This window comes from Stigmatopora nigra, chromosome 18 (genome assembly GCF_051989575.1).
Source record: "Stigmatopora nigra isolate UIUO_SnigA chromosome 18, RoL_Snig_1.1, whole genome shotgun sequence".
Taxonomy (NCBI): Eukaryota; Metazoa; Chordata; class Actinopteri; order Syngnathiformes; family Syngnathidae; genus Stigmatopora; species Stigmatopora nigra.
Genome location: NC_135525.1, coordinates 6205777 through 6227715, shown reverse-complemented (window position 1 = coordinate 6227715; position 21939 = coordinate 6205777). Strand labels below are relative to the sequence as shown.

At 40.8% G+C, this 21939-nt stretch overlaps 3 protein-coding genes and 1 long non-coding RNA gene across 5 annotated transcripts in view; 2 read left to right on the top strand and 2 right to left on the bottom strand.

The window, feature by feature from the left end:
* The first annotated feature begins 676 nt into the window (after positions 1-676).
* On the top strand, positions 677-8283 carry fshr (follicle stimulating hormone receptor). Its single transcript, XM_077738647.1, has 14 exons — positions 677-918; positions 1721-1792; positions 1888-1962; positions 2281-2355; positions 2421-2495; positions 2583-2657; positions 2746-2826; positions 3629-3697; positions 3770-3844; positions 4561-4746; positions 4809-5026; positions 6192-6373; positions 6470-6661; positions 7289-8283. Exons 1-14 carry the CDS (start codon positions 770-772, stop codon positions 7802-7804), a joined length of 2040 nt encoding a protein of 679 aa, XP_077594773.1. The 5' UTR covers positions 677-769; the 3' UTR covers positions 7805-8283.
* LOC144211410 (uncharacterized) lies at positions 1492-6022 on the bottom strand. Its single transcript, XR_013329595.1, has 4 exons — positions 5685-6022; positions 4812-5032; positions 4536-4732; positions 1492-1625 (listed from the first exon to the last, which is right to left on the bottom strand). It is a non-coding gene; the product is annotated as an uncharacterized LOC144211410 (long non-coding RNA).
* A 1390-nt stretch (positions 8284-9673) lies between the features above and the next one.
* Positions 9674-16852, top strand: fbxo11b (F-box protein 11b). Of its 2 annotated transcripts, none has more exons than XM_077738657.1 (21): positions 9674-10011; positions 11873-12036; positions 12111-12171; positions 12280-12424; positions 12494-12623; positions 12727-12810; positions 12875-13007; positions 13114-13220; positions 13650-13761; positions 13829-13935; positions 13998-14135; positions 14221-14438; positions 14519-14699; positions 14791-14913; positions 15175-15260; positions 15328-15404; positions 15477-15731; positions 15812-15919; positions 15994-16102; positions 16173-16271; positions 16330-16852. In XM_077738657.1, the coding sequence occupies exons 1-21, from the start codon at positions 9924-9926 to the stop codon at positions 16457-16459; spliced, it is 2655 nt and encodes an 884-aa protein (XP_077594783.1). In that variant the 5' UTR covers positions 9674-9923; the 3' UTR covers positions 16460-16852. The 2 variants fall into 2 exon arrangements, with proteins under 2 accessions (XP_077594783.1, XP_077594782.1); XM_077738656.1 differs by having other exon boundaries at positions 12111-12192.
* Positions 16853-17978: 1126 nt separating this feature from the next.
* The window catches only part of msh2 (mutS homolog 2 (E. coli)), a 9535-nt gene continuing 5574 nt past the window's right edge, over positions 17979-21939 (bottom strand). Inside the window, exons 9-16 of the mRNA XM_077738654.1 lie at positions 21602-21725; positions 21326-21476; positions 21158-21255; positions 20832-21080; positions 20443-20647; positions 20124-20371; positions 18976-19145; positions 17979-18471 (exon numbers count right to left, since the gene is read on the bottom strand). Of these exons, the coding sequence (XP_077594780.1) occupies positions 18295-18471; positions 18976-19145; positions 20124-20371; positions 20443-20647; positions 20832-21080; positions 21158-21255; positions 21326-21476; positions 21602-21725 (1422 nt within the window). The 3' untranslated portion in view covers positions 17979-18294. The remainder of the gene's footprint in view (positions 18472-18975; positions 19146-20123; positions 20372-20442; positions 20648-20831; positions 21081-21157; positions 21256-21325; positions 21477-21601; positions 21726-21939) is intronic.

Below are 21939 nucleotides of genomic sequence, written 5' to 3'. Positions count from 1 at the left end.
TACAATACTAGCACTGCAATTTTTGTTTTTAAATAAAGCAGTAAATGTACAAATTTAATTGGCAAGTTGGTTTTTTATAGGAGAAGATGAATTAAATTCATTTTCAAAAGAATTTTTTGAGGGATTTACTCATTAAAAAATTGATTAAGTCTACTTCTATTAGCATTATAATTTTCAAAATATAGGTTGCAAAAATGGCTTTCAGGGGCTTAATTTTCCAAAAAGATGGAATTGACCAAATACACTGAAATGTCTTGGAATCAATATGGCTGACTTACTATGTGTTTTACAGCATACTATGTTTTTCAGGCATTTTTGTGAGGGTGTTCTCGTGATAGACCAAATTTCATATCTATAACTAAAACTATATTTAGGGGCTTAATTTTCTGCATTTTAAAACTTTACAGGTATTTCAAATTTCAAAAATATGAATATTTTTCAATAAATATTTTACTTAAGTATGTACCTTGAGAAATACAATACCATTGTCTAATAATCCCAGTTTGAAACATCTGTGATAAACCAATACTAAACAACAACATCTAGAAAAAGCATACAAAAATAAAACAGACAGAAACTGTAATTCATCTGCTGACGAGTACGTCAGGTCTCAAGAGGGAGGAATGGAGAAGGAAAAAAAAAGCCCACCCACAAACACCAAAACCTTGCGATTTAAACCCTGCCTCATTCTCAAGTCTACGTTGGTGCAAGATGTCCTAGCGGCGTTAGACAAGACGAGAAGAAAAACAAACTTACAGACGATTGGAGAATGATGCTCTTCGGGATGATGACGATGGCGGTCATAATTGTGAAGGTCCAGATGACCAGTTGCTGCCAACAAGCCGAGATGTTCCGTTACGTCGTCCACGCGTCAGAGAGCGACATCCCCGCTAATATTTCCAATGATACACAATACCTGTGAGTAATAAAAGAAAGTTTAGATTCATCAAAGTTATTTTTGTTGTTGTTTATGTTAAGTTGACTGTGAAATGTATTCCAAAAGTCAAACTCATTCTAAATTTACAGTACATTTTTTTGAATTTGGGGTTATTTTATCATATTTTATTATTATTATTGTTATGTACAGCTGCATTTATTAGCATCTTTTGTTTATCTTCACTTTTGAACTAAAATGCTTGCATTTTTTTCTTCACTTTAACATTTAAGCATAAGTTTTGCTATTTTTAGTTGTTAGTAATAAATTGACATTGATTTAAAAAATAGCACTTTTTGCATGTGTTTATGTGCATATATTTTTACATAACTTAATATGTTAAATTAAAATGTTTCATTGGGTATTTTGTTTTGTCATATTTTTTTTCAAATTCATTAAATTAACCTATTTTTTAAATTCTCATTTTAGCTTTTTAATGATTTTTCACCACTTTTATTCTATATTAGAGATTTACTTTCACTCAAAGCAATGGTAAAATCACTAAATATAAATAAATCACTATTTTCTTATATCTTAAAAACTTTTGCTTTGTTATTGGCCACTTAAAATATTCAAAAAAAAACAGAAATGCATACATTTACACTGATATTTTGGCTCCAAGTTGCCCATTGCCCAGCTGGCCATGTGTGTGTTCTCTCCAAGGTCAAGTCAGCTTCACACAGGTGTGATCCTGCATGAAAAAAAGAAAAAAAAGTTGAAGGACAAACCTCCCTGATTGCGTACAAAATACACGCAAGTGGTCATAGACATTTTGTGTGTCAACAGGGAGGCCGAGAAAACCAAAATCCGAACCATCCGTGGCGGTGCATTTGCTGTCCTTCAGAATCTCAGGAAAGTGTGAGTTAAAATGCCCACCACAGATTAAGTCTATTTTTTGTTTTTTTGTGGTTTTTAAACCTACTACAAAGTCCTTTTTTTCCCTAAAAATGTAGGAACATTGTGAAAAACCACGCGCTGAAAAGCATCTCGGCTTTAGCATTTTCTGATCTTCCTCATCTGGAAGACATGTAAGTCAAGATTATAGCAATTGTTATTTATTGATTTGACTTTTATTCACCATGTTTGGTCTTTGCGGCGGAACGTAACGATCTCCGAAAGGCGCGACTGGTCGCAAAAGTTCAGTCAAAACAGGAAGTTTACAATCGTGTGAGAAAAATACATGCAGTTGTAAATGAACACAGAGATTATGTCATCGCGACCTCTATCGAGACCAAACAAGGTCGTCTGAATACACGACTATAATAGTAATTGATAAGTTATATTTACTGAATATTTACATTGCCCAAGATCATAATATTATGAAGTTTGTTGTTTCTTTCTTATAGTTACATCTCACAAAACGGTGCATTGGATTCCATTGGAGAATTGGCTTTTTCAGATCTCCCTGAACTCATACGGCTGTGAGTTGCCTTTAAAAACAAAAAGAACCCAAAATATGTATCTAAGAATTACTAATATCTTCCAGGACCATCGCCACATCCAAACACCTGACATTCATCCACAGAAATGCCTTCAAGAATCTTAAAAAGCTAAGACATCTGTAAGTTTGTTTGTCGTGAACACTAATGGATGTCCAATCCATTCGAACTGGGAGACTAGTAACAAAATATGTCTATTTTTTTTTCAGAATCATCTCCAACACGGGGATTGCGACTTTCCCGGATTTCTCCGAATTGCAGTCGAGTTCGAGCAACTTAATGCTGTAAATTTGAAAAAAAGACACATTTTGCACAATTTTCAGACGCACGTGCAATGCGTGAACTTGAAGCGATATATTGTGTGTTGCCTAGCGACCTGCACGACAACAGCCGCCTACAGGAAGTACCCGCCAACGCTTTCAACGGCGCCTGCACGCGAATCATCAGAGACATGTAAGACACGTTTTAATCTTTTTTTTTTTTGCAGTCATCTGCACGCTGCCATCGATAATAAAGTTCTTATTAGATGTAGTTGTTATAATACACAAGTGTACAAATTATTCATTTATTTATAAATATTACTATTAATGATAATCATTATGAATTATTTCAAACTAACCTATTTTTAGATAATTGTCAAAAATATGTTATATTTAATGTTTTCAAATATTATACTTTTGAGCCACCAATTCAGGGTATGCCCCGCCTCTGGTCCAATATTAGCTGGGATAGGCTCCAGCACCCCATGCGACCCTAGTGAGGATAAATTAGTTCTGAAAATGAGATATTTTTGAGCATTTAATTACAACTTCATTACTCTATTTAGATTACTGTATTAAATTACAACTTCATTACTCTATTTAGATTACTGTATTTAAATGATCTGTTTAGTTTTCATTACATTGAACACATTTTATTATTATTTGTGATCATTGTCATCTTTTCATGTATTTTTCATATTTTCTGTATTTAATTATTGTTCTGATTACTTTTGCTGTTTTCGTGGAAAATGCTGAAACATTTTCAACAAGTCATTTCTGTTAATACATTAGTTTTATATTCAATATTTATGTTTTCCTTCATCATTTATGCCTTTAGATCACGATTTAGAAAGCATCATATCCAAATCAAAGCTACATTATCAATAATTCAAGCATTGATTCTTTTATTAGCTTGCCTTTTGTTGGAGTTGGAAGGGGGCTGTAACATGAAAAAATATTAAAATTAATTTTTTGGCTCGTGTTTGCGATGATAGAAAGCTGGCGAGAAACGGCCTCAAGACGGTGGCGAGCGACGCTTTCAACGGCACCAGGGTGTACAGATTGTGAGTTGCAATTGCGGAATGCTACATTTAGGAAATGAATCATAATGATATTTCTTTCTCTCTCTCTCTCAGGTCTCTGAAGGCCAACCGGCAACTGAGTCACATCCATCCCAACGCCTTCGCGGGTTCCAGTCAGTTGGTCAATCTGTAAGCGGGATTCATCCAAGATAGAACATATTTAGACTGCAAAAAGTATCCTATAATATCATGGAGGTATTTTTAATAGGGTGTTGAAGACTAGAGATGGAGCCCTGGTAGCCATCTTTTTCACATTATAACATACCTGTCAACTTATATACATTTTCCCTATATTGTCTTGTTTTTTTTAATTCAAATTGTGTAATTTAAGTCATATTTAGTGAAAAGTCTTAAATTTATGAACTTACTTCAGGCAGACATTAACTTTTAGTGAAAATTCTGATTTAGGGAATAATTTTGTTAGTTTATGTTATTCCTGCTGATAAAACTTTAATGAAAATGACTATTATTAATATAAGTGACATAGTTTTAAATTTAAAGATTTTCCAAGGGTGGTCAACCTTGAAACTTTTTTAATCCAAAAAGTGTGCCTTTAAGGTACATTTTTAAGGGCCGATTATAGATGTAAATTGCCAAAAAAAAAAACGCTCCTGGGGGCTAAAGTCGGACCACCACCATGTCTTGCTGATATACACAAACTGGAAGCACTTTTAAAACTGTTGATATATTTTGACTGATCGCAAATTGTCCTGAAAGACAGCAAATTTCCACCTCAGCAGCCTAATTCAAAGCATCGCCATATATGATAGAATGGACATGTGTAAAAAAAAACAAGTCAGTAAGAAAGGGTCTTTTTTACCTTCTAATGTGTTCTGATGTTGTAGCGAAATTTCGGAGACGGCGTTGAGCACTCTGCCGGTTGCCATCCTGGGCGGCCTTAAGGTTCTCATCGCAAAATCGGCATTGCAAATGAAGAAGCTTCCTCCACAACAAGCTTTTGCCAGGTTGGAAGAAGCCAATGTCACGTACCCTTCGCACTGTTGCGTCATTCGAACCCTGATCAGAAACAGGTAAGTGGTCAATACATATCTGCCATTTTTCATAATAAATCCTTTTTTTTAATGATTTCTAGTACCATGCACCCACTGTGCTCGCAGCCGTGGTTCCACGACGATCCCGTTTTCCGCCGGGATCACTGCTTGGGGGTCCACGAGGCCGTGTGTAGCCCGGCCCCCGATGCCTTTAATCTCTGTGAGGATATTATGGGTGACGCCCCACAGCGGGCCCTCATCTGGGTGGTGTCTGTACTGGCTTTGCTGGGAAACGTGGTGGTGCTGCTGGTTTTGTTAGGTAACACTAGAACAAACAGATGACACAAAACAAATTAGTAGAATTAATGACTGAGGGGTCAGATTTGCCTCATTGTGTCATATGCATACACTGTTTTTATTCAATGCTAAAATTGGATGTCAAAATTTCCAAGGTCCAGAAATGAGAGAATGTTTAGCATTTAAATGTTTAGGTTAAAATTTAAAAAAAACAAATGAAGGGCCAGTTTTTGTTTTGAAATTCATCCAGAAAAGGAAAACCGTTTACCAATTTCTCCTTTTTCTACAATAAATAAATAAATAAATGAATAAATACTACTACATGAATAAATACCACTACATAAATACATGAATAAATACTACCACATAAATACATGAATATATAAACTGAATTTTAGGGTTTATTTTATTAAAATGTTAAATTCAAATACGAGCTAAGACTAAGAAAAAAATACTAACCTCCCCTGGTAATAGAAATCATGAGGAATAATTTAATAATTTATAGGAATAATTATTGGAGGATTTAAAAACATTTGGTGCATTGTCAGGTTTCAGCTTTTACTGGATTGAGCAGGAATGCACAGGGAGTGGATCATGCAAACAAATACTTCAATTAACTATGGCAGAATTCTCAGAAAATAACAAATACTTTGCAATCAAATAAGAAAATCATAACTTACGTGCAGAAATTAGGATCCCAGGACATAATCACAACAAACGTGGTAAATCCAACAATGACTGACAAACATTGATTGACGAGCCACTCACAAACACCTGAGTCACATGAGGCAGAAACCAGGAAATACACAAAAGTGGGTGGGGTCAATGCCAAAAAAAACATAGACAAGTCACATAGTGGGGAGAAAAAAACATAACAAAACAAATCCCTAATATAAGCAATTTATTGACTATCAAAATATATGATAATTGATCCATTATATCAATTTGATTTTGATGTTTGATCAATATATGATAATTGATTCTTCTACTGGGGCAAGTCCCTTGCAAATCCAAGAAAAAATACTAAACTAAACTTATTTTTTAACCCCCAAACTATCATAGCCCTAACCTCCATAAAAACCTTTATTCCCCTTCACTCCCATCCACATTGTACTGACTAAAAAACAAGTTTAACCCTAAAAAAGTTTAAAAATTGTCAAAAAAATGTCCTGATCTGCTCTGTCCAGGTAGTGCCTCCAAATTGACAGTGCCACGCTTCCTCATGTGTCACCTGGCGTTTGCTGACCTGTGTATGGGCGTGTACCTGCTGGTCATCGCCATCATGGACACAATGACCCGGGGTCACTACCACAACCATGCCATCGACTGGCAGACGGGTTTGGGATGCGAGGCAGCCGGCTTCTTCACTGTAAGTGCAGACACAGTAAAAAAAAAAACATTTTAAAGGCCCAAATTAGCCTTTAGTTGCCATTGACGGCTATGGACGTCCCGGCATGCACATCAGGTGTTTGCCAGTGAGTTGTCGGTGTACACGCTGACGGCCATCACGCTAGAACGCTGGCACACCATCACGCACGCGTTGCGTCTGGACCGCAAGTTCCGTCTCAGGCACGCTTGCGCCGTCATGACGGCCGGGTGGATCTTTTCCAGCCTCGCCGCCCTCATGCCGGTACTGGGCGTCAGCAGCTACAGCAAGGTGAATCATTCATTTTTGTTGGTATTGTTTTTTTTTTATTTTTATGAATCAATTCATTTCTATAGTGTAAAATCATTTTAATATGTATATGGGGGAAAACGGGGTTGGTTGTCACATATGCCAGAGAGCCTTAATCTATGTTTTAACGACTTCACATTATTTTAATGTTATTTTACAGAAAAGGTTACTAGTGTCAGTATGAGGAAGCCACTACAGTTTGGAGTCACAATTTCTAATTAGCCAGTTGAATAGTAGTTGTTAGCTTAGTTTTTAGGCAAAAAAATAAATGATTTAGAAAAGGGATGCTTGTCAAACCGACAAGTGTTCAAAGGAATATTATTTCTCTTTAAGTCACAGTGAAATTCATTGGTGTGTAAATCACACTGTATTTAATATAAAACCCTATGAATACATTTAAAGCTATAAAACACAGTAACCCTACAGCATAGTCTATAACGACCTATCAGACAAAAAGATCTGCATTTTGTTCATCTCTGCACAGAAAAACCTGAAAAAAGTTCCATTGACTTAAAGCAGCCTTTCAGTAGTAACTTTATAACATCATCTTGTTAATATTCTTTACTTATTATAATCACTCAAATAAATACTTGTGCGCCTTCTTGTCAGGTGAGCATCTGCCTCCCAATGGACGTGGAATCGACATGGTCTCAAGCATACGTGGTGTCCTTGCTTCTACTCAACATTGTGGCCTTTGCCTGCGTTTGCACCTGCTACTTGAGCATCTACCTAGCGGTGCGCCACCCGTCGGCCGCGCCAGCCCGCGCCGACACCCGTGTGGCCCAGCGCATGGCCGTATTGGTATTCACCGACTTCCTATGTATGGCACCCATCTCCTTCTTCGCCGTGTCGGCGGCGCTCAAGCAACCACTAATCACTCTGACGGACGCCAAACTGCTCCTGGTGCTCTTCTACCCCATCAACTCCTGCGCCAACCCTTTTCTCTATGCCTTTTTCACACGCGCTTTCCGCCGCGACTTGGTCCTGCTGGCCGCACGTTTCGGCCTATGCAGAGCGCGCGCCCACGGTTACCGTGCCGATAGCTCATCGTGCCAACAGCCGCCGTGGGCCGTGACCAAGCCCCTTGGTGCGGGCTTGATGGCGGCCGGACGTGGGAGCAGATGATGGAGTGGTAGTGGTGGATTGATGGAATTTTGGAGGGGGCAAAACTACTGACTCGACTTCAAATTTAATGCATTTTAAAGCCACGCACCTTCTTTGATGTCATGGACAAATTGCCTGCCATTGACTGGAATAGATGTCCTATTCATGTTGCCTGGGAAGGCTGACAGCAATCATTCACCAGGTTCAGTTGGACTTCTGAGTTATTGCAGCCCCTTCGAACACCCTAAAAAACAAACAACATACACAAGTTGACATCTTTATGTCCTTCCACTTTTATGATTGCAATTTTGATAAACAACTATTTTGCATTATGTAGCAAACTGTTCATGCCCTGACATAAACACAGACACAAGTCATTACTAGTAATAGTAGTATTTATTCTACTAGTAGTAGTAGTAGTAGTATTCCTGAGCGCAAAAAAAGCTTCATTTGTTCTGTTACATTTTTATATCCTTAATAAAGATGTTTTTTTGAACCAACTACATGACTGAGCACTGTTATTCTGCATGTGTGGGGATGTGTGTGCATGAGAGCGGACGTTATCTTGAAGCCAAGCTTTGCTTCAAGGCCTCTGAGACATTCAAGGACAAAATGACCCAAGCAATTTCTGCTTTTTTTTTTTTTTGCAGCTGCTGCATTAATACAAACTCACCACACACACACACACACACACACACACACACACACACACACACACACACACACACACACACACACATGCACACACAGTGGTTATTTCAGTGCTGCAGATGCAAAATGCAACACAAACTGATGAAGTTCAATGTCCCCAAACTGACAACATCTGAAGTGGGATTCCCTAACTACATACTACATTTATATTGTATTTTATACTTTGTCTGTACTGCCATCTTGTGGCCTTTCAGTTTAGTCCTGTCAGAGATGTATTAATTTGATAATTCCATGGATGGTGCAGTGGTTCCTCCGCCTGACTTTGGTACTATGTTGGATTCCCACTCGGTGGCAGTGTGCGTGGTCTGTTTCTCTGTGTGCCCTACAACTGACAGGCGACCAGTCTCGGGTGTATTCTGCCTTTGCCCGAAGACAGTTGGGTTAGGCTCCAGCAACCCTTTTGAGGGTGGGTGGTATGGAAGATGAATGAATAAATGAATGAATAATTGGGTACTGTATTATGCCGTTTAGGTGTTAAATAGCGCCCCACTGTGGTCATTTATCATAAAACAAGTCTGCAATTTGATAGATGTGGTGTTTCATAAAAAAAGAAATGGAAATTCAGTACTCCCAACGTAGTAAGATAATAAATGGAAATGTTATTACATTAGTGATTAATTCATTCATAAATAATCGGCTCACGACATTTTTGGACGTACCTATAGCGTCACGTCACGATGAATTGTTGACGTCATGATTGTGATCCTCGCTTCGTTTAGGACGAATCGTTAACATGTTAATATAAAATGAAAAATAATAATCATTTACTTTTTGTTATCTCAAATGTATTTTCAACGAATTTCTAAAATGAAAACTTGTCTGGAGAAGGTTCCGGAAATTAAATTATTGATTTAAAGTCAGTGGCATGACGCAGTATGCTCTTTCTCAGAGATAGATGAGTCCAACTACATGCTGCGTCATTTCAATGCGTGCAGTCTAAATGTATCGCATTGCTTTTATTTTTATTTTCTAAGTATAAGGCAATAAAATGGAAACAATTAGTCTATGTATGCCAATGTGTTAGTGCGCCGGCTGGTTGCTTGCAAAGGCTTCAAGAAGCCTCCTATGTTAGACGTCATCTGATTGGCCGTCAAATGAGAGTTGCACATGAAAGCTGGATCACGATTGGTCGGCGTGTCTACGGCTCTTCTTTTTTTCTCGCGATTGTTTCCCGTGTGAGTTAATGGCTCCTCCTGCTACAGACGGAGACGGAGCTGGCACCGAGCGGCGATACGGGGGGGGAGAGCAGGAACACGGCGGAGAAAAACGGCCAATTACACCCCAAATACCAGCGGGTTCTCTGCCGCAGTCTTCTCGCTGTAACCGGAGAGAGGCCGCCCGGAAACTAGTGTGGGGCTGAGGGTTAGATTTAGACGCGACTGGGCTCTAGGACACCTCTGTGTTTTTAAACCTGCGACCAACTCCCCAGATGAACTCCGTCAGAGCCACCAACCGGAGACCCAGGCGAGTGTCGAGGCCGCGCCCGGTGCAGCCGGAGCGGAACAACGGGGACAGAGGTGAGCCAGACCAAGACGTTTGCCCGAGCCGTGCATGGATCCCCCACCTCTCGCCCACCCACCCCGAGGTGGGCTCGATCGCCGGCCGGACGATCGGCTGATCGGCTCCACTAGGAAAGCCCGGGGTTGGGTTGTGTGTAGCCTAGGCCAGGCCGGGCTTTGTTTCGCATGACTGTGGCGCGGCTAGGCTATGTGCTAGCGGAAGGTTGGGGGTTGTCTCCGCTTAACCTAATGCGTAGGAAGCCAGACGGCCGACGCTTGAACGCCGATCGGAGCTCTTATCTGGGTTTTGCGTGGGGGATATCAAAAGGGGTTGTCCTTTCCGGTAACGCTCGCCATGGTTTCACCCCCTTGGTTCGCTCTCGCGTCGCATTCCCAGCTGTCACTAACGATTCCGAGGGTGTAAATCTGCGGCGTCCCGCAGCACTGCCATCTTTGGGGTGGAACAAAACATTAAAAGGGCCGTCAACGGGGCGACGACGCCCGTCCAACAGTGCGCCAAACGCGCTGTGAGGCCACGGGTGTATTTTTCCCCCTGTCGTGCTTATAACTGGGTCCATTTTGTGCGGCGATCTCAACGGTCATTTTGGTCGTCTTCCTTGTTCTTTCATGCTAGCAGCCGGTGCTAGCTGCATTTGTTTACACCGCGGATTTGCCTGCTACGCACTTGGCTTTTAGATCATCGAGATCGGGGTCCCCTTCTCATGTACCACCCTTTCTCCCCAAGACTGTACCACCATCCACAATCACATTGCTAAATAAATATATCATAAAACGCAAAACAGGCGTACGCCTGGAATGATCAATCACGACCAATCTTTGTCTGTCTAAGCTCACATGAGACAGTGCCAATCAACCTTGCAAGGGATCTGAACGTATTGACGGCAAATTGCTGCATTTGTCATTGTTAACCCTTTCTAGAGCAATTATTCACCATTTCCGATCATGTAAGCCATACTATTAATATTCGTACAAAACAAGTGTCACTACGTAGACCAAAATGTCATGTCCAGAAGGGTGGGAACGTCTGGTAGCTCATCATACGACAGTCGAGTAAAATATAGTATCGATTCTTTGCAGGAGCATATTGATAACTGGGAAATGAAATATTGCAATGTATATTGTCACACCCCTATTGTGATCTGCAAAAGAGCTCAATAGTACATAGACATTGCGTTATTGTGTAATGTAGGACAGAATATTAACATTTATGGCCTCCATGACTCAAAATTGAATGTCATCATATCTTGATGCTAGGTGACATGTATAATATTGTGGTTATTTTCTCCTTTGGAATCATTATTTAAATATGATCTCCATGCCTTCATTTCTAGTCATGCTGTAGCCTTAAATATTATCTTAATAAATAATCATTAATTAAAAGTTAATTACAAGAATATTTAAATGAATGATGGAAATGGTCAGCATTAATATATAACATATTTTAAATATTGTCTTTGTTTTAACAAATCAATGTTTTTTTTTAATTTAAAAATGTATAAAATAATTTAAAGTAATTATCTTAATTTCCTTAATGAATGCTAATTTTTTTACCTTTTTGTTTTTTCAGTTTAACAGTCAAGAAAAACAATGTTAACAGTTATTAATAAATGAATAAGAGAATATGTATGATTTGCTGCCTGCCATTGACTACAATGGCATTCAAAATTCATTGAAACTTTGAGGAATGGTTGTGAAAGCTCATGTTGTAACGCCATTGAGGGCGCTTAAGACGTCTAATCCTTTTGACTTTTCTAGTCAAAAGGGATTGGACATCAGCGAGTTAAACACTACTGAAGTTAATGTTCTGCACCACTCTTTTCTGATCTCGTGTGTGCCATAAATATATTGATGTACTTAGATGAGGAGGCTCCCGCAGCCGCCGCAGCAGAGATGGCAATCGAGGAGTCCGGTCCAGGAGCTCAAAACAGTCCATACCAACTTCGCCGCAAGACGCTACTCCCCAAGAGGAGTGCCGCAGCCTCCGCCGCTACCTCCGCCTGCCCCAGCAAGGGCTTGATGGAGGTAAAACCGCATTACCCTGCGGCTATCGCTCTAGGCTAGACACTCTTCCCTGACTGGAGTTTCTTCTTCCGCAGGGAGCGTCCACGTCCTCCACAGAGGCCTTCAGCCATCGGGCCAAGCGGGCGCGCGTGTCCGGTAAGAGCCACGACTTGCCAGGTTTGTCGTTTTTACTCTAATTTCGCCCAGTGTCGTCGTGTCTTCCACCTCCCTGACACATCTATCTTTTTTTTTTTCTTTTTCTAGCAGCCCCAGCTGAACAATATCTGCAACAAAAGCTACCCGACGAGGTGGTCCTTAAAATTTTCTCCTACTTGTTGGAGCAGGACCTTTGCCGGGCGGCTTGCGTATGCAAACGCTTTAGCCAGCTTGCTAACGACCCCATTCTTTGGTGAGTGTCCCTTATTGTGAGGCCTTTTTTAGGGCTAGACTTCTGATATTTTTGCCTACCATCTTTCAGGAAGCGACTCTACATGGAGGTATTTGAGTACACGCGTCCTATGATGCATCCCGAGCCAGGGCGCTTCTTTCAGGTCAACCCCGAGGAACATGAACACCCCAACCCGTGGAAGGAGAGCTTCCAACAGCTGGTGTGTTGTTGTTGTTCTTCTTCTATGAATAGCTTTTTCAACTTTGTGTACTTTATAGACCTGGTGGGCCAATACTGATAAAAGTATCTTTTTTATGTTTCAGTACAAAGGCGCCCACGTCAAACCGGGATTTGCAGAGCACTTTTACAGCAACCCGGGAAGGTACAAGGGCAGGGAGAACATGCTGGTGAGTTCAAATGTCTTCTGGAATATGCAGTTGCGATATTGAAATGTCTTGAATTGTTTTACAGTACTACGACACCATTGAAGATGCGCTCGGCGGCGTCCAGGAAGCCCACTTTGAGGGTCTTATTTTTGTTCACTCCGGCATATACACAGACGAGTGGATTTATATTGAGTCGCCGATCACTATGATTGGTGCTGGTATGTTCTTCTATCTTTTCTGTCATGTTAATCAATGACATGAATTTGTTTTAAATGGCAAGATGGGGAAAGATTCAATGTGAGTCTGTGTTTATTTTTTTTTCAGCACCTGGGAAAGTGGCAGACAAGGTGGTCATCGAGAACACCAGGGATTCAACGTTTGTTTTCATGGAGGGCTCGGAGGACGCTTATGTCGGATATATGACTATAAAGGTCAGTGCTAGATAGGGAGAATGATATAATGTGGTTTGCAAAAGTTGATTTTATTCCTTTTTTTACATTATAATTCTCATTCATCATTTATCTATTGATTTTTTAATGCTCCTACTTATATCTATTTAATACTTTTTTGTTTTTATATTTATATGGCTCAGTTTATGAATACATCATTATTGCTCATTTACTGCAATGTTAATTCATATGATACAATTCTTTAATATTCACATGCTACCCACTTCATTTATAGCTGTAGAAATAAACAGAACTATTCTTTTTTTTTTTTAAGTAGCATTTATGATATCAAGTCATATGGGCAACACTGCAATTACAAGGCAAAACAAAAATGAAGGCCAAAGTGTAGAGAAAAAAGTATGATCTATGACTATTTACTAAATTAGCTAATTTGCTTCTCTCTCCCCTCAGTTTAACCCCGACGACAAATCGGCGCAGCACCACAATGCGCACCACTGTCTGGAAATCACAGTCAACTGCAGTCCCAACATCGACCACTGCATCATACGTTCTACATGCACGGGTAAAAGAAGACTTGACCCGCTTCCATTTAATTAGGGGTTTACACACAGATTTATCTTGCGTTACAGTCGGCTCTGCCGTCTGCGTCAGTGGCCAAGGAGCCTGTCCGTCTATAAAGCACTGTAACATCAGCGACTGCGAAAACGTGGGCTTGTACATTACGGATCACGCGCAGGTAAGCCACCCCACCTTGTGTGGTGGGAAAGAGGGGGAGTTCTAATACGTTATTTCATTCAGGGCATTTACGAAGACAACGAAATTAGCAACAACGCACTAGCGGGCATTTGGGTGAAAAACCATGGCAACCCCATTATCAGACGTAACCACATCCATCACGGAAGAGACGTCGGCGTCTTCACGTTTGATCACGGCATGGTGAGTTTTGACACTCAAAGTCAACGCTATTGCCCCTTAATGACCCCCCACCCAACAGAATTTAAATGACCATGCGTGCACTTAGGGCTACTTTGAAAACTGCAACATCCACCGAAACCGCATCGCCGGCTTCGAGGTGAAGGCATACGCCAACCCCACGGTGGTCCGCTGCGAGATCCACCACGGCCAGACTGGCGGCATTTATGTGCACGAGAAGGGGAGGGGACAGTTTATAGAGAATAAAATCTACGCTAACAACTTTGCCGGAGTGTGGATTACGTCGAATAGTGACCCTACGATACGGTAAGCAGGCCGCTGAATTTTGTTCTTAGTGCTTCCAATGAGTAAATGTTTTTTTTTTGTGTGTGTATGTTTCCATCCAGAGGCAACGCCATCTTTAACGGCAACCAGGGAGGCGTCTACATATTCGGCGATGGGCGGGGTCTAATAGAAAGTAACGACATCTACGGTAACGCCCTGGCGGGAATCCAAATCCGGACCAACAGCTGCCCCATTGTACGTCACAACAAAATCCATGATGGCCAACACGGTGGCATCTATGTGGTAAATGTCACTTTTTTTTTTTTGTGGGGAAGGTCATTTTGAAAGGAGGGGCTGCGCTTCTATTCTGACGTATTCATTTTGTAACCGGCAGCACGAAAAAGGTCAAGGGGTGATCGAAGAAAACGAAGTATACAGCAACACGCTGGCTGGCGTCTGGGTGACCACGGGGAGCACCCCCGTCCTACGCAAGAATCGTATTCACAGTGGCAAACAGGTCTGGTAAATCTATTTGATACTAAGTGAAATCCACATGACCACCAAATTGTATCATTGTATAGTTTTTTATTTTGAAAGCTTGAACAAAGTGCAGTAACCCAACTTCCCCACTAGATATCTCTATTACTTTTGATTGTAAGCATACTTGGGAATGGGAATTCTTGTTTCAAAGTGTGATTATTTGTTTCATAGTGGTAAAGATGGAATTGTAGTGCTGCTATATAATAATATTTTTCTGATTTGGCTTCCTCTCTTGTAGGTGGGTGTGTATTTCTACGACAACGGCCATGGCGTGCTAGAGGACAACGATATCTACAACCACATGTACTCTGGTGTACAAATACGGTAGGCAAAACTATTCTTTTAAAGGTACTCAAAACACTTAGTATAAATTCAATTTGGTGTTTGATAGGACGGGGAGCAACCCAAAGATCCGCCGCAACAAGATATGGGGTGGACAAAATGGGGGCATTTTGGTCTACAACTCAGGTTTGTCAGCATCTTCTTTCTAACATGGAAGCTCGGCGTAAAACATGTCTAACGCTGTCGTGCGTGTGGCAGGTCTAGGCTTCATCGAGGATAATGAAATCTTCGACAACGCCATGGCGGGCGTGTGGATTAAGACGGACAGCAACCCCACGCTGAGGCGCAACAAGATACACGATGGCAGAGATGGGGGGATTTGTATATTCAATGGCGGCCGAGGGCTGCTGGAGGAGAACGACATCTTCCGAAATGCTCAGGCTGGCGTCCTCATCAGCACCAACAGTCACCCCATCCTACGCAAGAACCGTATTTTTGACGGTTTCGCTGCAGGTGAAAATGACAGATGGCCTCGAGTTAACTATTTTGGCTGTAGTCTGGAGTTGTTAAAATTAAATGATCTTTGATTCCAGGCATTGAAATCACCAACCACGCCACGGCCACCCTGGAAGGAAACCAGATTTTCAACAACCGCTTCGGTGGCCTTTTTCTAGCGTCGGGTGTTAATGTCACAATGAAAGGTTAGAAAATGATTCCAAATCTTCCCTCAAATTTAAAAGGAAAAAAAAATCCTAAGCATCAGCATTGTTTCCAGATAATAAGATCAACAACAACCAGGACGCCATCGAGAAAGCAGTGAGTCGAGGTCAGTGCCTCTACAAGATCTCCAGCTACACCAGCTACCCTATGCATGACTTCTACCGGTAAGTATTCCTCCCCACGCCTCTCACATCTAGTATCACTTTAAATTTTAAAATTTGTATTCATTTCCAGGTGTCACACTTGCAACACGACAGACAGGAACGCCATCTGCGTTAACTGCATCAAAAAATGCCATCAAGGGCACGACGTGGAGTTTATACGGCACGATCGGTAAGGACAACCTCCATTTGCAGGGCCTCCAAAAAATTGATCATCCCATTCAATTCAGGTTTTTCTGCGACTGCGGCGCCGGCACCCTGTCCAACCCGTGCACATTAGCCGGCGAGCCAACCCACGACACGGACACTTTATACGACTCGGCGCCACCCATCGAGTCCAACACACTTCAGCATAACTGAACGAAGGGCGTGGCTGGCCCATCCGGCGGCGCCAAATCTCACACACAAAAAAAGTGACGCACACGTACACGCGGAAGCCACTCCCCCTTCACCCGCCTTCAACCCCATAGAGACGCTAAAAACCAGCGAAACTTCACTAGGGGGAGGCAGAGGAAAGACTCAACCAGTGAGGTTCCTCACACGTGTGTGCATGTGTAAGTATTTTTGTGTGTGTGTGTGGAGCACTTCGGCTTTTTTTTAAGAAAACAACAAAAAAAAAGGATAAAAAAAAATCAGGTTCTGCTCAATGGATTTTATTTCATGCTTTACCATGTAGTTTTGTATTTCCAAGCAAAAAGCTGACTGTATTTGAATGTCTTATTTTATTATATATTATAATTATTTCTTTGGTTAGCGTCCTGTCCTGTCTTTTGCCCCCGCCTGTTTAAATGGCTGCAAATGCTCTTTGGTGAGCCAGTTTTGCAATTTCTTTCTGTGAAAGAGAATCTGATTTTAAACACTAAAGGAAACCCTCTCTGTTTCAGCTTGATTGGCAGGTGGTGCCTGCCACCCACTCTTGTACAAATGTGTGTAATGCGCGCGCGTGTGTGTGTGTGTACAGTTTGATGCAGTCAGTGTTTTGTGGAGAGGGTTTGTTGTTTTTTACTGGATCCCTAAGAGTTGATCTGCAGCTTCCCCCTGCCCTCCTTTCCCAGTGTATCGTGGTGACTGTGGCTCCTCATGCAGCCTGAATCGTATGCATGTATCATAACATCTAGACTTAATATATTGTGAAGTATTCAATAACCATTATGTAGATGCTAGTTGGAATTAAAAAAGGGGGTAATCTTTTCTTTCTTTGGAAGATAAAGAGCAGGAAACTGGCCATTTTTAAGAAAATAAATCTTTATTAGATCTGAAGTGTGTTTTTGGTATTATTATTCTGGGACTTGATTTTAATGTATAGTAAGGTTCTCATGGCTTATTGGTATTAATGGGAAAGCCACTATTTTTCATTATATAAAAAAAATAATAATACATGTAAAGTGAGGCAAAATAATAATACATGTATAGTGAGGCTATTTTTCATTTAAAAGCAATTTTGTTTAAATAAGCCATGTATAGTAAGTTATTTTTTTGACTAAAAATTTATCAGGTAAATAGATTAGTGTATATTAAGTCTACAAAAAGTAGAGCATGCACAGTAAGGTTATTTTACTTTAAACTATTTTAATTTTAAATCAAAACATATTATAGTTCAGTTGAGTTAGGGTAAAATGTGCTTCCTCCAGCATGTATAATAAACATTTGACATGAATTTTTGCTCTAATTGAGGAACACTAGCTCCTATCCAAAGTCAACTGACATAACCTGCATCTTAACCAAAAGTGGGCTAAGGCACATATCAACTTAAACAGCACCACAGTGTTTCTTGACAGTTCTAGGCTGCAGCAAATAGATTGAAGCCTGAATAATTTACAGAACACATTACTGTGGAATGTCACAGTTTTAAAAGGCTGTATGAAAATCATCTGAAATGTCATTTTCAAAAGTTTTTATTGACAGACTGTACAAAACAACAGAAACTGAATAAGGTGGAAATTATGAACTTTTTTCCAATTTTGTAAAAAAAAAAAAATTAAGCAGCATTTTGAGTGCCTAAAACCATTTCAACCTAAAGTTCAATGCAGAAAATGAGCGAAAAACATCTTGGACATTATCACCACTAAAATAACCTATGAACAAAACATGTAGAAACCTCACAAATAAAAATGGAAATATTTCAAGTGTTCTCTTCAATCAGTAGAGTTTTAGCAAAAAATAAACCTTTTTTTGCAACAGAAAAAGTCACCTAATCACAACTTGGCGACCGGAAGCGAGCGATTTAGCAGTTCGTCTACGTACGCATTGTTTTTCTCGCGCAATGCCTCCTTCATTCGCTTCAACGCCATCTTCACTTCCTCTTCCGTCATGGTGGAGGCCGGAAGGGATTTGACTTCATCCAAAAAATCCTGGATCAAGCTTTCACCGACCTGGAGAGAGAAGATGGAGCAGACAAATGAAGTGCCGCTTTTGAGCTTTTGGTTTGATGCTGAAAGCTGAACTTTCTACACAATAGCAGCTTTTAGGCTCTCAATTATTTGCAACGAAAAGCAATGTCGTTTTTATAATTGTGACGTAATGCAAATGTTTTTACTTTAACCTTTATCTATTAGAGACAATATTTTGTAATGCTAATAAAAAAACAAAAACAAAGGAGGCTTTGTCTCTAAAGTCTATAAGCCAATGTATTTGTGAATAATGAAACATTCACCAAGGTTATGTCAAAACTGAAAAAAAATCAAGTGTACCAGTGACTTTCTATTAATAATTTGCCATAAAATGTATAGTAAGGCATTTTAGAACTATTTAAAATAATTTTAGGAAAATATGATTAACATTATAGGAAAATTCCCATTTGTCAATCATTACTACCTAATGACTTAGTGATAAATACTCTAATGCTACAGGAATGTATTTTTCAATTGTATTTTTACCTGTTTATCAGTTCGTCGCCTCTTGGCTTCGGGCTCATCGACTTCAGCGGACGATGGCGGTTCCTGAAACTCCTCCAGCTCCTTGGCCTTCTCCTTAGCCATAGCGACCACTGAGGCTGGAAAACAAGCCAACTCCGCCACATGGATTCCAAAACTCTGGTCGCATACACCTAGAAGCATAATTGGACATTTTCATTTTCAGACAATAAACCAAATTATTTGCGCTTTATAGTCCAGTGTCGTCTTATTTACTAGGGTTATTGACAGAATAATTTATGAGTACCATCCCTAAGCATCCCATAATGCAATGTGGCCACTTTCTATAGTCCAGTGCAGCTTATATTTGAAGAAAGAAATTCTTTTTAGGTCAAATTTAATGTGTATGCCTTATAATACGGACTGAGTAGCAGCGCTGCTTGCGGTGGTGACTTTAACTGCCGTGGAATCTAGTATCACCAGTTAACCGCATGTGGAGCATCGATGGAGGAGGCCGTGTGCGAAGAAGCGGAGCTTTGTAACGAGCACTTTGTCGTGCTGTATCACGCAAAACAATCAGGGCTACGAGGCCTCGGGTTACCTTAAAAATTTGTAATGGTTCTGGTCAGGCTTGACCATCGTTTATGTCACTTTATGCTTGTTGGCTGCTGAATAATCAGTGAATGTTTGTAAAGTGAGAGCTTATTCAGTTAGTGTTTAATTCTCACTGCTATGGTTAGTTCTTATTCCCTTTTTTAGACATTTGTGACACTGTGTTGTAAATCAATTTGCATTTTACTTCCACATGACAACGTCATGACGCACAGATGGAGTGCAGTATGATTCAGACCGCATCATTTACGTATTTCGAACCCTCCCGCAAAATCGTAACTTTTGTTGAAATTCTTGCTACTTACTAGCCTCAATAAAAGTCTTTGACTGCATAAATGAAGCCACGTGATCCTTCCTTACTCAAAAAAGCATTTCTCTTTTTTGCCATTGATTTAATTGCAACAAAAAAATCCTCGTGAACGGCCTGATACTCTCTTTAGGGAGGAGGACTTTTTCATCATAATGCCCATTGACTCATGCTAAATGTCTTCATATTGATGATTAGATAGTGTCATACTGTGATTATGTTACAGGTTGTCTAAAAAGTTTAACGGACTGACCTGGTTTGACTTTATAAAGCATGGTGAGCGTATTGTGAGACGTAAGCGCCGTCACGTGCAGGTTCTGCACGGTGGGCTGCTGTACCGCCAAAGCCGTCAGCTCGTGGAAGTGTGTGGCGAACAGACAGAAGCAGCCGATGTTGGCCACCACGTGCTCGGCGATGGCCCACGCGAGGCCAAAGCCGTCATATGTGGACGTGCCACGGCCCAGCTCATCCACGATGACCAGCGATTTTTGTGTGGCTGATCTGAGGCGCAAAATTAAATCAAAGTAAACCAATGAGGGTCAAGACATCGCTAAAAGACGACGCAGTCCTACCGCAAGATGGCTGCCGTCTCCAGCATTTCAGACATGAATGTAGACACTCCCTTCAGCTGGCTGTCTCCTGCGCCCACACGGGCGAGGATGCTGTCGGTGATGCTTAGCTCCGCCTCCTCACATGGGACGAAGCAGCCAATTTGAGCCATCAAGGCAATCACGCCCACCTGGCGGATGAATGTGGACTTTCCGCCCATATTTGGACCTGAAGACCAAATGTCAAATATAACTTGGTGACATGTAAGATAGTATTTCCACTTTTAGCAAATACTTTTTAAAAGAAAAAAGTTGTTTTAATTAATTAAAGAAAAATAACTTTTGCTTTCTTTCCCAAAACAATATAAAAAAGACTGAAAAAAATAAAAAAGATAACTGAGACATGTGCACACCTGTGATGATAAAGAAGTTCTTCTCCCCTTGCACAAACTCAACGTCATTGGGAATGAAGCAACTGTCGCCGTCCGTTTCCATGCAGGGGTGGCGCGCCTTCCGCAGCTCCAGGCGACGTGGGGCGTCGACGGGTAGCAAACGTGGGCGCACATAAGGCACTGGTGCTGAGACGGATGCCATAGCGAAACCAATGATGGCATCCAGCAGGGCTATCACGTCACCAAGTATCTGTAGAGGGTCCACATACCCTAATAGGGGTTTAAAAAAAATCCATTTATTTATTTGTAAACAGTGATGTGATTCACTTATATCAGCTAATGCATACCTGAGCTAATGTTGATAATCTCCTTGACGACAGCATTCTGCGCCTCCTCATACTCCTCCCTACATCGCGTGTAGTCCACATTGAGCGCACTCAATTTGCTGAGGAAATCAAGCGGGTTAGAAGAGGCAAAGTAGACACAGAGACAAAGACGAATACGCAAATAGACACCTATTGGTGAAGCGGACGCCATTTTTCTGCACATCCAGCGTGGTGAACTTCTTATTGTTTCTCAAGTTCTTCTCCTCCTTGCAGGTCACGCGCAAGTAGAAGCCTAACATGCTATTCGACTCTAGCTTCACTGTTTTGCCAGCATCCAAACCTGACACAAAGTATATTGGTACAGGGAAGGTTGACAGTGAATGTTTAAGACTATTATGGTTGATGCACTATGACCCCAAAGGGTTGATCTGTGAATTATGTTGACCCAGGAGGGATTTTTTTTACCTAGCTCTCTGGCAGCAGCATTGAGGATAGCCTGCATACTCTTCTCCAAGTTGTCCATGTTGTCTCGCAGCTCACTCAACACAGGGTCAAAAGAGGCTTGCACCAGGAACTCGTGATGTTCAATCTACAAATACAATGTCCAGTTAATATCATAAGCTACAATCCATTTCAAACAACTAAAGTGGCTGGTAGTATTATTATGAGTGGATTCTGATTAGAAAGGAGTTAAAAGTGCTGTAAAATGGCTTTTTTATTGTAGGATTGGAGCCAAATCGGTGAAATAAATTGTTTTAAGCGTATCAAAAAAAGTCAGAAATTCCTTTGTGGACACAAAGAAG

Bases quoted from the DNA above. Each gene is read 5' to 3' on its own strand.
- fshr (XM_077738647.1), top strand. From the start codon at position 770: ATGATGCTCTTCGGGATGATGACGATGGCGGTCATAATTGTGAAGGTC. The intron at 2,496-2,582 runs GTAAGTTTGTTT...TTTTTTTTTCAG, and splicing joins CTTAAAAAGCTAAGACATCT to AATCATCTCCAACACGGGGA. The intron at 2,658-2,745 runs GTAAATTTGAAA...TGTGTTGCCTAG, and splicing joins AGTTCGAGCAACTTAATGCT to CGACCTGCACGACAACAGCC.
- fbxo11b (XM_077738656.1), top strand. From the start codon at position 9,924: ATGAACTCCGTCAGAGCCACCAACCGGAGACCCAGGCGAGTGTCGAGG. The intron at 12,811-12,874 runs GTGAGTTCAAAT...ATTGTTTTACAG, and splicing joins AGGGCAGGGAGAACATGCTG to TACTACGACACCATTGAAGA. The intron at 16,103-16,172 runs GTAAGTATTCCT...ATTCATTTCCAG, and splicing joins CCTATGCATGACTTCTACCG to GTGTCACACTTGCAACACGA.